At 35.5% G+C, this 12,759-nt stretch overlaps 1 protein-coding gene across 1 annotated transcript in view; it reads right to left on the bottom strand.

Moving 5' to 3' along the window:
• Positions 1 to 16: 16 nt before the first annotated feature.
• Positions 17 to 12,759, bottom strand: part of LOC106869143 (rap1 GTPase-GDP dissociation stimulator 1-B) — a 90,182-nt gene continuing 77,439 nt past the window's right edge. The window contains exons 10-16 of the mRNA XM_014914719.2: positions 10,992 to 11,129; positions 8,369 to 8,494; positions 8,083 to 8,172; positions 6,732 to 6,911; positions 5,476 to 5,604; positions 4,394 to 4,465; positions 17 to 876 (exon numbers count right to left, since the gene is read on the bottom strand). Of these exons, the coding sequence (XP_014770205.1) occupies positions 737 to 876; positions 4,394 to 4,465; positions 5,476 to 5,604; positions 6,732 to 6,911; positions 8,083 to 8,172; positions 8,369 to 8,494; positions 10,992 to 11,129 (875 nt within the window). The 3' untranslated portion in view covers positions 17 to 736. The remainder of the gene's footprint in view (positions 877 to 4,393; positions 4,466 to 5,475; positions 5,605 to 6,731; positions 6,912 to 8,082; positions 8,173 to 8,368; positions 8,495 to 10,991; positions 11,130 to 12,759) is intronic.

Genomic DNA, 12,759 nt, shown 5'->3' with positions numbered 1-12,759 from the left:
AAAAAAAAAAAAAAAAAATGAGAACAGCAAGCTTTTTGCTAGTTGAAAGGAAAATTATATGGTTGAAAACTGAGCAACATTTTTGAAATGAATCTGAAAACTGGTAAATACATCAAATTTCCTTTATGTTTATGAAAAATAAATAGTTATCATGATAGTGCCAAATGACCAGAACACAAAGAAAGCTTATTGATAGACTTGAGATCATTTTTTAAAAATACTTTTTCTGTTTGTTTGCTTTAACCAGGAATGGAATTTTCACATCAAGGTTCTTTTTTTTGTTTCTGTTTTGTATTTTCTCCAACATTCTTTCTTTTCTTTCGGCTTGAAATTTCAGAGTGATTAAAGTGAGATTAGTTTCATAGTGAAGTGTGTGTGTGTGTGTGTGTGTGTGCGTATGTGTATGTGTGTGCATGTGAATGTATGTATGTGCATGTGTTTGGATGCGACAGATAACACCCATAACTGAAAAGGAATTTGGAACTGAAATTCTAATAAAAGTTTCCATATTTTTTATGGTTTCAAATTTCAGTTTTTAAAGACCATTGTTTTCCAATCTTACACACACTCACACACATATGCACAAATACATCTCCACCGGATTTTTGGTTAACATTAAAGGTTTATCAGTCTGAAAGTTCGAACTGTACGAAAATCTGGGGAAAAAAAAAAAATACCAAGAAAAAAAAAAACCCATAAAACTTGAAATCTGCATCTTTGTTTTGCATCATTTTACTCAGCTTTGTTCCATAGAATTTTCTTCTAAAGCATTTAACAACATCTCAGCTCCAGACCGGACCTTCTCATTTTCATGAGATGTCAACTGTTTTGCCAGATCAGGGATTCCAGCACACATCAGTTCCTCACGTAAATTACCTGCAAAGAAACGTGAAAACAAAATAAAAATCATCGTCATTACTGTTTTAATGTCTACTTTTCAATGCTTGTCTGGGTTGAACAGGACGCATCAGGGTAGATTTTCTACAGCAAAATGGTCTTCTAGTTGCCAACTCACACCTGTTTCCAAGCAAGGCAATATTTTCTCCAAGTCTTGGACAGGCGATTGCAGGCAAACAGCTCTGCTTGTGTGACAGTGATGTTCATTCATATTGAGCTTGCAATATCAGTACAAAGAGAGAGAGAAACACATGGAAACACACACACACACAGATAGCTATATGAAAAGCTTCTTTTCAGTTTCCACCTACCAAATTCACTCACAAGACTTTGCTCAGCTCTGGGCTATAGTAGGAAACATTTATCCAAGGTGCTTTATAGTGGAACTTAATCCAAAAGCATGTGGTTGCAAAGATAACCTCTTAACCATGCAGTCGCACAAAATATCAACATTGCCCATGTAACAAGATTTATCAGGTTTTACTCCTTTATTAGTCAGCCTCCTCTATTCCTCACGCTTCATTAATGAAAATCTCTTTTCTATATATTAACAGCTGTAAAACTAAGAATGAAATAATGTGTGATGTCACAAAGACAACACAAACGCTAGGTTTATGAGTGATGATAATAATAGCTGCTTATATAGGCACAAGGGCTGAAATTTGGTGGAGAGGAACAGTCAACACTTGTATTTTACTAATACTTAATTTATCAATCCTAGAAAGACGAAAAATAAAGTTAACCTCAACACAAAGAGCCAGAAAGAAATTGATGCATTTTACAGATTATAATACATTCTGTTGCTCTGTAGAAACATTTCAGATGTTATCAGAATCACATGGGTCAGTGATACTTGGTGTGCACACTTGGAAATTTTTTCCACAAGCCATTCCAAGATCAAAATTGCTGCAAAAATAGCATAGTACTCGATCTCCTTTTTCCTTAAAAGAGGAGTGTTATTGGCAAATGACCAATTTACCTTTGCTCTAATAGTTTCCAAAGCTTGCTTATAACTGAGTACATAATAGTAATCATTTCTAACACAGACATAAAGACACAAATATTGGTGTAGGGGATAAAATCAATTTAATCAACCTTGAAAGATGAAAGGTAAAGTTGATGTTGGTAGGATTTGAACTCAGAATTTAAATAGCCATGACTAAATACCAAAAAAAAAAACATTAAAAATATTTTATTGGCTTATTTGGAGAGAGGAGTTGTGTTCATGGCCTTCACAGGAATTTGAAGAAGTGGGATTGATGTGGCTGATGTTCTTAAACAATCAGAAGTTAATGGCTGTACGAGAAATAGGGATGAGGAGAGAATTCCAACGGGCTTGACATTCTGGGAAGGAATGACTAAGAATAAAGTGATGAGTGGTTGAACTGTGGAGTTCAGCATGATATGAGTGATGAGAGGAGGAAAGATGAGGGAGTTAGGTGGGCCTGAGAAGAGATCAACCAAGTCCTTGGAGTAGAGGCCATTATAGTAGTGAGTAGAAGAGGCAGAGTAAGAAGACGACCCATCCATGGATTAGAGGTTAGAGTGTATTGGTGAGTAATCAGGTTGGGTGGTATTCTTTTTTTTTAATGTAGTCTAGGATGTCTGTATGCAGGTGCTCTACTGATTCTGCAACCCACTGTATAGATGCTGCCATCGCCACCACCAATAATAATAATAATAGCTGTTTCTAAGAGGTAAAGAACTGTGAGGGAGGGGAGGCTAGTCAAGACCACATCTCCTAATACAACCCCAGAGAGATGAAAGAATAATAATTATCCCTTTTTTATTCATTCATGTGGGATAGGGCAAACAAGTTACATTTAAAAACGAAGGGAGAAGTGAAAAACATTAAATATGTCTGTATATATGTGTATAATGTTTAAGAGGGGAATACACAGATAATATGAAAGATTGCTATGTGAACTTACAGAATTGTTTTTTTTTTACCTTTAAAATCAAATTAAGGACATGAAAGTTAAGATACCAAACAGATAAGAATTATATAACATCATGTATACTATACAAAGGTAATCTATACTATGTCAGTCTGATGCTTTGACAACTTGGCCACTTTGCTACCAATAGTGTATAACATCATAGCAATAACTTAGATCTTTCTCTGATTTTTATTATTTTCATGTCAAACTAATTTATTCTCACACCAACTCTAGTTATACTCAATGTTTACCAGCCAATCTCTGTCAATCAATTGATACTTCCACTCTTCTGTGACACATCTGGTTCTCTATAGTTAAAAAAATACTGACAAACCCCTTTAGTAATCAAATGGATCAGATCTGTTCACCAGCCATCTGACTAAATGGGTTACAAATCAAGGTTAAAGAGTATGGGATGTTTTTGCATTTCTATGCCAAAATACAACTTCTTCAAGACATTTTTTCAGTTTCCTGTAATTCAGACTGCCTCATAGTCCCAGAAGACAAAATGTATTGTCCTAGAGGACAGTGAGGGAGATATGCTGGAACAGTCACACTGACTCATGTGGCTTGCGCTTATGGATAGGCATCTCTGCCCAATAGTGGTGAGCAGTGATATGGTTCGGGGGGCCAAGAACACTGGAGGTCTCCACTACCACAGGCTCGACCATAAACCTATCAGAGAGAGACCAATACTTTGACAATTTGCTTTTCTTAGCCTCATGAGAAGCAGAGCCTAGGCTGGTAATTGAAAATACCAAGATTGACTGAACTGATAAGCACTCTCTAACACACTATACCATTAACCTACTAACACACTGTATCCTACTCTTCAATAAGTACATCTAATTGCTTGATTGACATAAAATAGATTCCACTTCTTACTGTATGGTTGAAAGGTTAGCAGTATTAGAAGCACCCAGCTATAAAAAAATTTATATTTTGCACCATTTACTTTTGGGCATTTTTTTTTTCCATTTATTTCATTTACTTGTTTCAGTCAGTTGATTGTGGTCATGCTGGAGCACTGCTTTTAGTCGAACAAATTGACCCCAGGACTTATTCTTTGTAAGCCTAGTACTTATTCTATTGGTCTCTTTCAGTTTCTGTCTACCAAATCCCCTCAAGGCTTTGGTCTACCTGAGGCTATAGTACAAGACACATGCCCTAGGTGTCATGCAGTGGAACTGAACCTGGAACCATGTGGTTGGGAAGCAAGCTTCTTACCACACAGCCATGCTGTGTTGATGTACATTTTAATTTGAGATCTGGCAGGAGTTAACACTGTCAGTCATCCTTTGAGGGTAAGGAGTGCCAGAAAAATATCAGAAATGTACAGAACTGAGTTCATAAGTCTTTCCCTAATCTCTTGTGCCTTGTCAAAAGGAATAAATATTATGAATTCTAAAGGCTTAAAACAACAGCAAATTTAAACATCTTCCATACAATTGACCTAGCTAATTGTCTTTCATTTAGCCCAGCTAATTGCTGTTTAGCAAACCCAACGAAATGTTATTAATTAGTCCAGCTAATTGTACTTGTAGCCAGATACTTACTTTGCATGTTAGAAACCATTCCTGCACAAGCAAGAAGTGTACACTGGGTCAACTGTGGTGTAGTTGAAGAAGCTAAAACAAAGAGAAACACAATATGAAATTCATATTAAAAGAAGATATTACAGAGAAAGAGAGAGAGAGAGAGAGAGAGAAAGAGAGAGAGAGAGAGAAGCAGTCACGAAGAGAAACACTAATAAAAAAAAAAATGGAAGACCATGAAAATTGTTGGCATCTTTTGCTGTTAATCTGCATTTCAAAATGAAAGAAAGTGAATGAAAAAAAAGCATATGAATTCATATGGATACGTGTTGTACAATAGATCAATTATTTCTTCTAATTTCAATACACTGTTTTCAAACAATGTACCATTTTTTATAAAGATTTCTTTGCAGCAATCTTTGCAATGTTTATTGCCAATGTCCATTATCACCATGATTTTGCCTTACAGCACTCTTTCCACGACTGCATGCATCACGTATTTGAAGTGAAAATAACAATCTCATTTATGTCAAGAATTCTATTTCAAGATCATTGTTCATAATTTCCAAATGAATTCTTCATAATTTATATTTTGAAATATCAGTCTACATTTAGTCATATCAGAAAGGATCAATAAAAAAAATGGCATGAAATTAGAGGTAATAATGACATAGTGCCAATTTCCAAGATGTAGGTGCAGGTATGGCTATGCAACCACATGGTTTCTGATTCAGTCCTATTGCAGAGTACCTTGGATAAGTGGTTTTTACTATAGCCGTAGGTTGACCAATGCTTTGTGAGTGAATTTGGTAAAAAGAAACGGTGTAGAAGCACTATGTGTGTGTGTGTGTGTGTTTGTTGTCCTGTGCACACTCACGACTTGACAACCATTCTTGGTTTGTTTATATTCCCATAACTTAGCAGTTCAGCAAAACAGTCAGATAGAATAAGTACTAGACTTAAAAGCAAATACTGGGGTAATTTGCTTAACTAAGTCTTTTAAGCCCAAGGATAGCTGCAGTTCAATGACTGAAACAAGTAAAAAATAAAAAAAGAAATGAAAAAAAAAAGTCAGAGAACAATACATGCATCTTCAAACAAACCTGCTAGAATGATGGCTCTAGTTAAAGATAAGGTATTAGCAATGATATCAGGAAGTGTCTGTTGGTTCTTTAACAGAGTGGCAATTACTTCTATGAGGTCTGCTTCTTTCAAAGCCATAGCAGCTTCATCTGAAAGTAAAATTATCCACATTTTAAACCTGAAAATAATTCTTAACATAAAAATTACATATTTTCTTTATTCATATATTCTTGTGGTTCTTTTACATTTATTCAAATTCTATATATTCATACATATTTTAATGCTTTCTCTATTTTAAATATATTTTCTTACAACCACATAGATTTTTTATCCATGCACATTTTCTACAAGTATAAATATTTGCAGTTGGATATAACAGAAGTTATATGGTATAGCAGATCAAAATAAATACAAATAATAATAATAATATATATACACACATACATACATGCACACATATATTCATATGGGGCAGTTAAAATATGACATAATTTGGATGAAAATCATATTCTCTCTTCAAAAATTAAGAATTGTCATTGTTGTTGTCATCATCATCATTTAATGTCTGCTTTCCATGCAGGCACAAGTGGAACAGTTTGACAGAAGCTGAGTGTTCTTAAAACCATCCATTTTACAGAGTGGATTGGGTACTTTTTACATGGCAATAACACCAGTAAGGCCATCAAATAGTTTGCAAGATAAAGTCCTTAAACTGAGAGGTGAAGACCTGTCAACTAATGCATATGTATGGTTAAAATATGTCTATGTGTGTGTGTGTGTGTATATATATATATATATATATATATATATATATATATATATATATATATGCGCACGTACATGCACATATACACACAGACATACTTAGTTGAGCCCTACTTAGTCAAAGGGGATTTTAGTTTTGTAAACTGTTGGTAGTAGTGATGGTAGTATTTGTTGCTTGGTCCCAGGTCAGCCCTGATCATGCTGACTCATGATTAAATTGCATTTCAGCTGTGACCATCTCATCATTTTCCTTTGCGCAGGAAATCCAGGACCAGTGAAGGAAATTTGGTTACTATGTTTTAACAGAATGTGCAACCATGTGGAGTCTCCCTTGTTAGTTTGTAGTGGTAGTAATAGTGATCATTAGTGGTGTTATAGCAATAGACGTAGTAGTGGTTTAGAATAGATGTTGAAGCAAAACTTATAAAAACTCTCAGGAGTCTGTCTCTTCACAGTAGACACACACACACACACACACAACATATAGTTGTATTATATTGAAGTTCAATACCTAAAACGGAAGATCCAATTATGAGTGTCAGAGCTATTAAAGCTTCATTCTGCATGAGGACATGTTCAGAAGTTGCCATGGTCACAAGGTGCTGGATACCATCAGCTCGTACAATATTCTTTATCACTTCACCATTTTTGCTGTATTTTATTATCCATGCAAGTAGCCGTGTGGCTTCACCTAGCAATTGAAACAGAAGAATAACAATTTCAAAACAACAAATACATTAAATTCTCAAACATGTTTTGGTCATCAGACTGCTGCCATGCTGGGGTACAGCATTGAGGGATTTTAGTCAATCAAATCGACCCTGGTTCTTATTTATTTTGAAGACTAGTGTGAAGTTGATAGAGGATAAATTTTCTCATAGACTTGCACCAAACAGTCTGGCATTTATTTTTGACAGCTGTGTGATCTGAGGCAACATAGAATAAAGGTCCAGTTCAGAAACAAAATAAAACTCCAGCAGTAAATTTTATGTTATGACCAGTACCTTGTTCACTAGGCTATTTTGTCATTATGGAGTCTGTTTTTCTTTAAATCTGTTTAAGCCAGTTCAGTTATTTTGCTTTTGTATTTGGTTTGCAAGATTCTTGATGCGAACTTAGGTGTTGAAACAGATTTTGTCATATCTTGATTGGATCATTATGCCAATAATAAACACATGCATTGGTTCAATTTCACTTCTTTAATATTGGTTATTTATTGGTTAGCTATTTAACTAACTAACCATTAAATTGTCCAGTTAGTCATTTGGTAAAACAATCAATCAATTGTGTTTGTCAAAGTTTTTTCGTTGCCATTCTTGACCCTCTCTACTCCAAGTCAGCTTTAGGTAGGATTAGAGAAGGCATGTCATTGAAGAGGTCACAAATGGTGATGAAAGGACTTTAGCAAACACAATCGACTGATTGATTAACCAAATGAAGTGAAATTTAACTAACGCATAATGACCTACTGAGATATTACAGTTCAGCTGTGATTCAGTGAATATTGAAAGTGGTAGCTTCATGCATCATCATCATCATCGTTTAACGTCCGCTTTCCATGCTAGCATGGGTTGGACGATTTGACTGAGGACTGGTGAAACCGGATGGCAACACCAGGCTCCAATCTGATTTGGCAGAGTTTCTACAGCTGGATGCCCTTCCTAACGCCAACCACTCAGAGAGTGTAGTGGGTGCTTTTACGTGTCACCCGCACGAAGGCCAGTCAAGCGGTACTCTGAGACACATTCTCAGAACTGATAAACAACAGTGGGAGCAATAGCAGAAATTGTGATATCAACAGTAGCAACAACAATGATAACAGCAATAGTAGAAACAGTATTAAACATCTAAAAGATACTGACCTTTCACTCCAGCATGTTCTTCAACATTACACCACTCAACTAATTTAGGTAAGAAGACTTTATCACGGCCAAGAAGTTTAGCAGTTTCTTCTGAAGTGGAGGTAAAAAAATAAATAAAGAGGATGATAATGTCAATCTTTGTGGTTAATAATATTATAACCAGAATATCAGAAAAATTGCTTTGCAGAATTTGTTCTAGTTCTTTACATTCAACTTCGCCTTTCATCTCTCCATCACCACCACTCTCATCCTCACCAATGTCAGGAATTGCATATAATTAACTTACCTTGGTTGTCAACTAACATTCGTAGAGCTCCTAACAGTTTGAATGTCACAGCTAGTATAGGGGTGGAAGAGAAGCTGAGGAGAACTTCGACAGTGCCAGCATTGACTAGTTTAGTTTTATTGGTTACTGTAACAGAAAACAAGAACAACAACACTCAGAAAGTAACACAGTCAGATGTTATTGAATGATAAAATCATGTCGGCAATGATTTACACCTTTCAAATTCACATCAAAAGAAATGCCACAAGGTTACTTGACATATTACTATAAATTGTAACCAAAAGAAAGACATATTGGAAAGTCTAGTCCAGAGTGCAATATGCTTGGGAAAAAAAAATGCTTCATGTTCTCTCTTACCTGGCAACCATGATTTTCTTATCTCTCCTTTTCTCATTGCCCATGTTGTGTTCATCCCCCAGGCCATGCCTGCTGCTATGGAGGTGCATTGAATGGCATTGTCCCACTATTCAATGGTGCACCTCAGATTCACAGTGATGCACTTATTTTGAAACTCCAGTTTAGCATTATTACAAATTACTACCCGTCCAGAGCATTCTGAAGCACCTCCAATCACTAAAGTCTGGTGATAAGCCTGCCTCAGGCCTCACATAAATCCCTACACTTAAACCTTTCTTCCTCAATGTGCCAATCCTTGTGATCTCTCCACTGTACGTATGTATCTTGCAGCAATCAACTTGCAATTGTTCAATGGTGATGCTAACCATGTCAGCCTCAACCAATCTTGGAGGACATATGAAAGACATGAGCACAACTCCTTTCTTCTTCTGGACTAATTTAATCAAGATAAAAAAAAAAAATCTTCTCCTGTATATGATACTAGTCTCTCTCTCAGGTAGCATTTATGGATAGTCCAATATCTATTATGTATTTCTGAACTAATTTGAATTATGTGTGTATAGGGGGAGGAGGAAGGAATTTCTGCCCTCATGCCTCATTCTCTGACATGTCAAACAGCTCTCCCAATTCTCCTCCCTAACACACACTCATTGGTGGGACTACTCAGCTGCTGTAGTCAGCTGAGAGCATATTTGGCACATATTACATCCCCTCCCTCCCCTCTCCCACTGGAATCACTTCCATTTCTCATTATCATCCTCACCCATACTATTTCCACCAATCAACTCCTGCCTGTGCCTTCAGCCACTGCTCTCTCTTTATCTCTCTATACTCCATTCATAACATCTCTCTTATCTGCTATCATTCTCAATGCTCTCCCAAGTCTAAAATTATATCCCACTTACTATAGCCCCCTTATGTTCCTTTATAACTCCCTTTCCACTGCTCCTACACCTTACACATCATTCCACTACCTTCGGATTTATTCTCCTTTCTGAGCCACTTCTATATCTCCTTCCTTACCCATCTCCATACCAATATTTCTCTTCAACTGCACCTTCACATTTGTTTATCACTCACTACATTCACCTCTACCCTCATCTTTAACCACCTGTTACTCAACCTTTGCACCCTTATGGGAGTATCCTCATACTCCTCCCCTTCCATGACCAACTGTCCATATCCCCTCATGTTCATTTTCTTGTACCATGACAGATTGCGCTGGTACTCCATTACTACCTTCTTTTTATCCCCTTCAGCTATCTATCTCCTTGTCCCTCAGTCTTTCAACACCTATAATAAGCCACTCACCTCCATATTTTCCTCTTAAATATTCCCCTCTTAGTAGTGGAAGATTTTCTCTTTTTCTTTTCCCTCTGCTCTTTTTTTTGTCTTGCAAGTTACACAGCAAACTCACTAGTGCTGGTGGCATATAAAAAGCATCCAATACACTTTGTAAAGTGACAGGTATTAAGAAGGGCATTGAGCCATAGAAATCATGCCAAAGCTGAAAATAGAGCCTGATGCACCCTTGAAGCTTGCCAGATCCTGTCAAACTGCCCAACCCACCTGTGCCAGCATGGAAAGTGGATGTTGAATGATGATGATGAAGATGATGGTAATGATAGTGATATGTAGAATTAAGTAACTTGCCTAAACAAACAATTCACCCCTACTTTGATATGAACTCAACATTGTATCCACCTGATCATCTTATTATTACTTTAAAATGAAAATGCACAGGGGCCTAGCAAGTTGTTACCCAGTAAAGTACAATGCCAGTTTGATATTGCTTCAAGTATATACAACTACTACATATAACTTGTACATATAATCAGAACATATATCTTGGATAATTAATAAATATAAATATTACAGTACATAGAATTAGTAGCTATAGCACGCACATGCACACACACAATTAGAAATTAGAGCATATAGCTAGTACATGTAATTAGTAGTTATAACTAGTTTATATAATTAGTATATATAACTAGTATGTGTAATTAAAACTATATACTAGTTATTAACTAACATATAAGTTAATAACTAGTATATCTAATTAATAGATATAACTATTACATTTTATTAAATATAATATAATATTATAATATATATAATATATAATATATAATTATAATATATTATTATATATAAAAATTATAATTATAATATAATATTATTATATATAAAAATAATACACCTCATTATTTTCCTCTCACAAGACTCTTGAAAGATAACTGAAACCTTGAAAATGAGAACTTACAAGGAATAGCAAGGTTCCTTAAAGCACTTAGTATTGCATGAAGTAATGGTATGTTTGGTTCTTTACGGTCTTGTTGCTTGAGTAAATTTAACATTTTTGTAACAACGCCTTCTTCCACCAACAATAAGCAATGTTCATCTAAAACAAGAAAAATAATTACATTGACTGCTGAAATTATTTTACTGACAATAATTCTGGCAAAGTTTCCATTGGAATTTCTTTCATAATATTTATTTATTTAATCTGTCAATAATATCAAAACGAAAATTCAATGATGGCAGCCTTAAACAAATAAACAATATTATCAATCACAACAAATTTATTCTATATATGTGAACATGTACATACCCAGAAATAAGGTGCATGATGACGGACTGAAATCAAACTCTGTGTGTGTGTGTGTGTGTGTGTGTGTGTGTGTGTGTGTGTGTGTGTGTGTGTGTGCGTGCGTGTGAGAGAGAGAGAGAGAGTGGTGTGTGTGTGTGTGTGCATGCATGTTAACATATAATCTTAACAGATTGAAAAATAATCATCTTAATAACTCTCTGACATAGGCACAAGACCACAAATTTGTAAGGATGGGTTAGTTGATTAAACTAAGCTCAGTACTTGACAGATAGTTTATATTGACACTGCAAGGATGAAATGCAAAGTTGACTTTAGCAGGGTTTGAACTCAGAATGTAAAAGGCTGTAAGCAAATGCCACATGGCATTTCATTGGATAATCTACTGATTCTGCCAATTCACTACCTTTAATCATAATAACAACAATTCAAGTCAGTGTGTCACTGGTTTACTGAATATGAACATTAGTTTCGTTAGTTTACAAATAAAGATTCTTATTTTGGATTCAGTCTTGGAGCCTGTACATTTATCAAAGAATTAGGCACCATATGATGAATCAGATCCCATATGATGATTAAGCTGTTTGAAATGTAGTGCAGATATAAATATATTGTAAATATTCACTCTAAAGATGTGGTTTGATAAATTATAATTGTAACAGCATTGCTCTAAGATAATTTTATAATCATAAAAAAGTAGAGAGAAGGATTATGATGTCAATCCAATCGACACCCCAGTACTCTTTTTTTTAAGCCTGCTACTTATTCTATTGATCTCTTTTGCCAAATCACTAAGTTATGGGGAACATAAATACACCAACATTGGTTGTCAAGTGGTAGTGGGGAACAAACAGACAGACGCACATAGATATAGGACAGGCTTCTTTCAGTTTCCATCTACCAAATCCACTCACAAGGCTTTGGTCGGCCTGAAGCTATAGTAGAAGATAGTTGTCCCAAGTGCCATGCAGTGGGACTGAACCTGAAACCATGTTGTTAGGAAGTAAGCTTCTCATCACACAACCATGTCTGCATTGTAAATTTTGTAAAATTATTTTTTTAATATTTTTTTTCTATTCACAAAACTTTTGGCTCTTGAATTACTTTTGTAATTTTCTGCCAATTAATATATTCTTTTATTCTTTTACTTATTTCAGTCATTTGACTGCAACCATGCTGGAGCATTGCCTTTAGTCGAGCAAATAGACCCCAGAACTTATTCTTTGTAAGTTGGAGAAAGACAGCAAAAACCGAGCTGTAATTCTTAGCAACTGTTTTTTTTTCCTTTTTTATTTGTTTCAGTCATTTGACTGTGGCCATGCTGGAGTACCGCCTTTAGTCGAACAGATTGACCCCCAGGACTTATTCTTTGTAAGCCTAGTACTTATTCTATCGGTCTCTTTTGCTGAACTGCTAAGTTACG

Source organism: Octopus bimaculoides, chromosome 5 (genome assembly GCF_001194135.2).
Source record: "Octopus bimaculoides isolate UCB-OBI-ISO-001 chromosome 5, ASM119413v2, whole genome shotgun sequence".
Taxonomy (NCBI): Eukaryota; Metazoa; Mollusca; class Cephalopoda; order Octopoda; family Octopodidae; genus Octopus; species Octopus bimaculoides.
The sequence above is the reverse complement of the archived record's forward strand: the minus strand, read 5'-3'. Positions and strand labels throughout refer to the sequence as shown.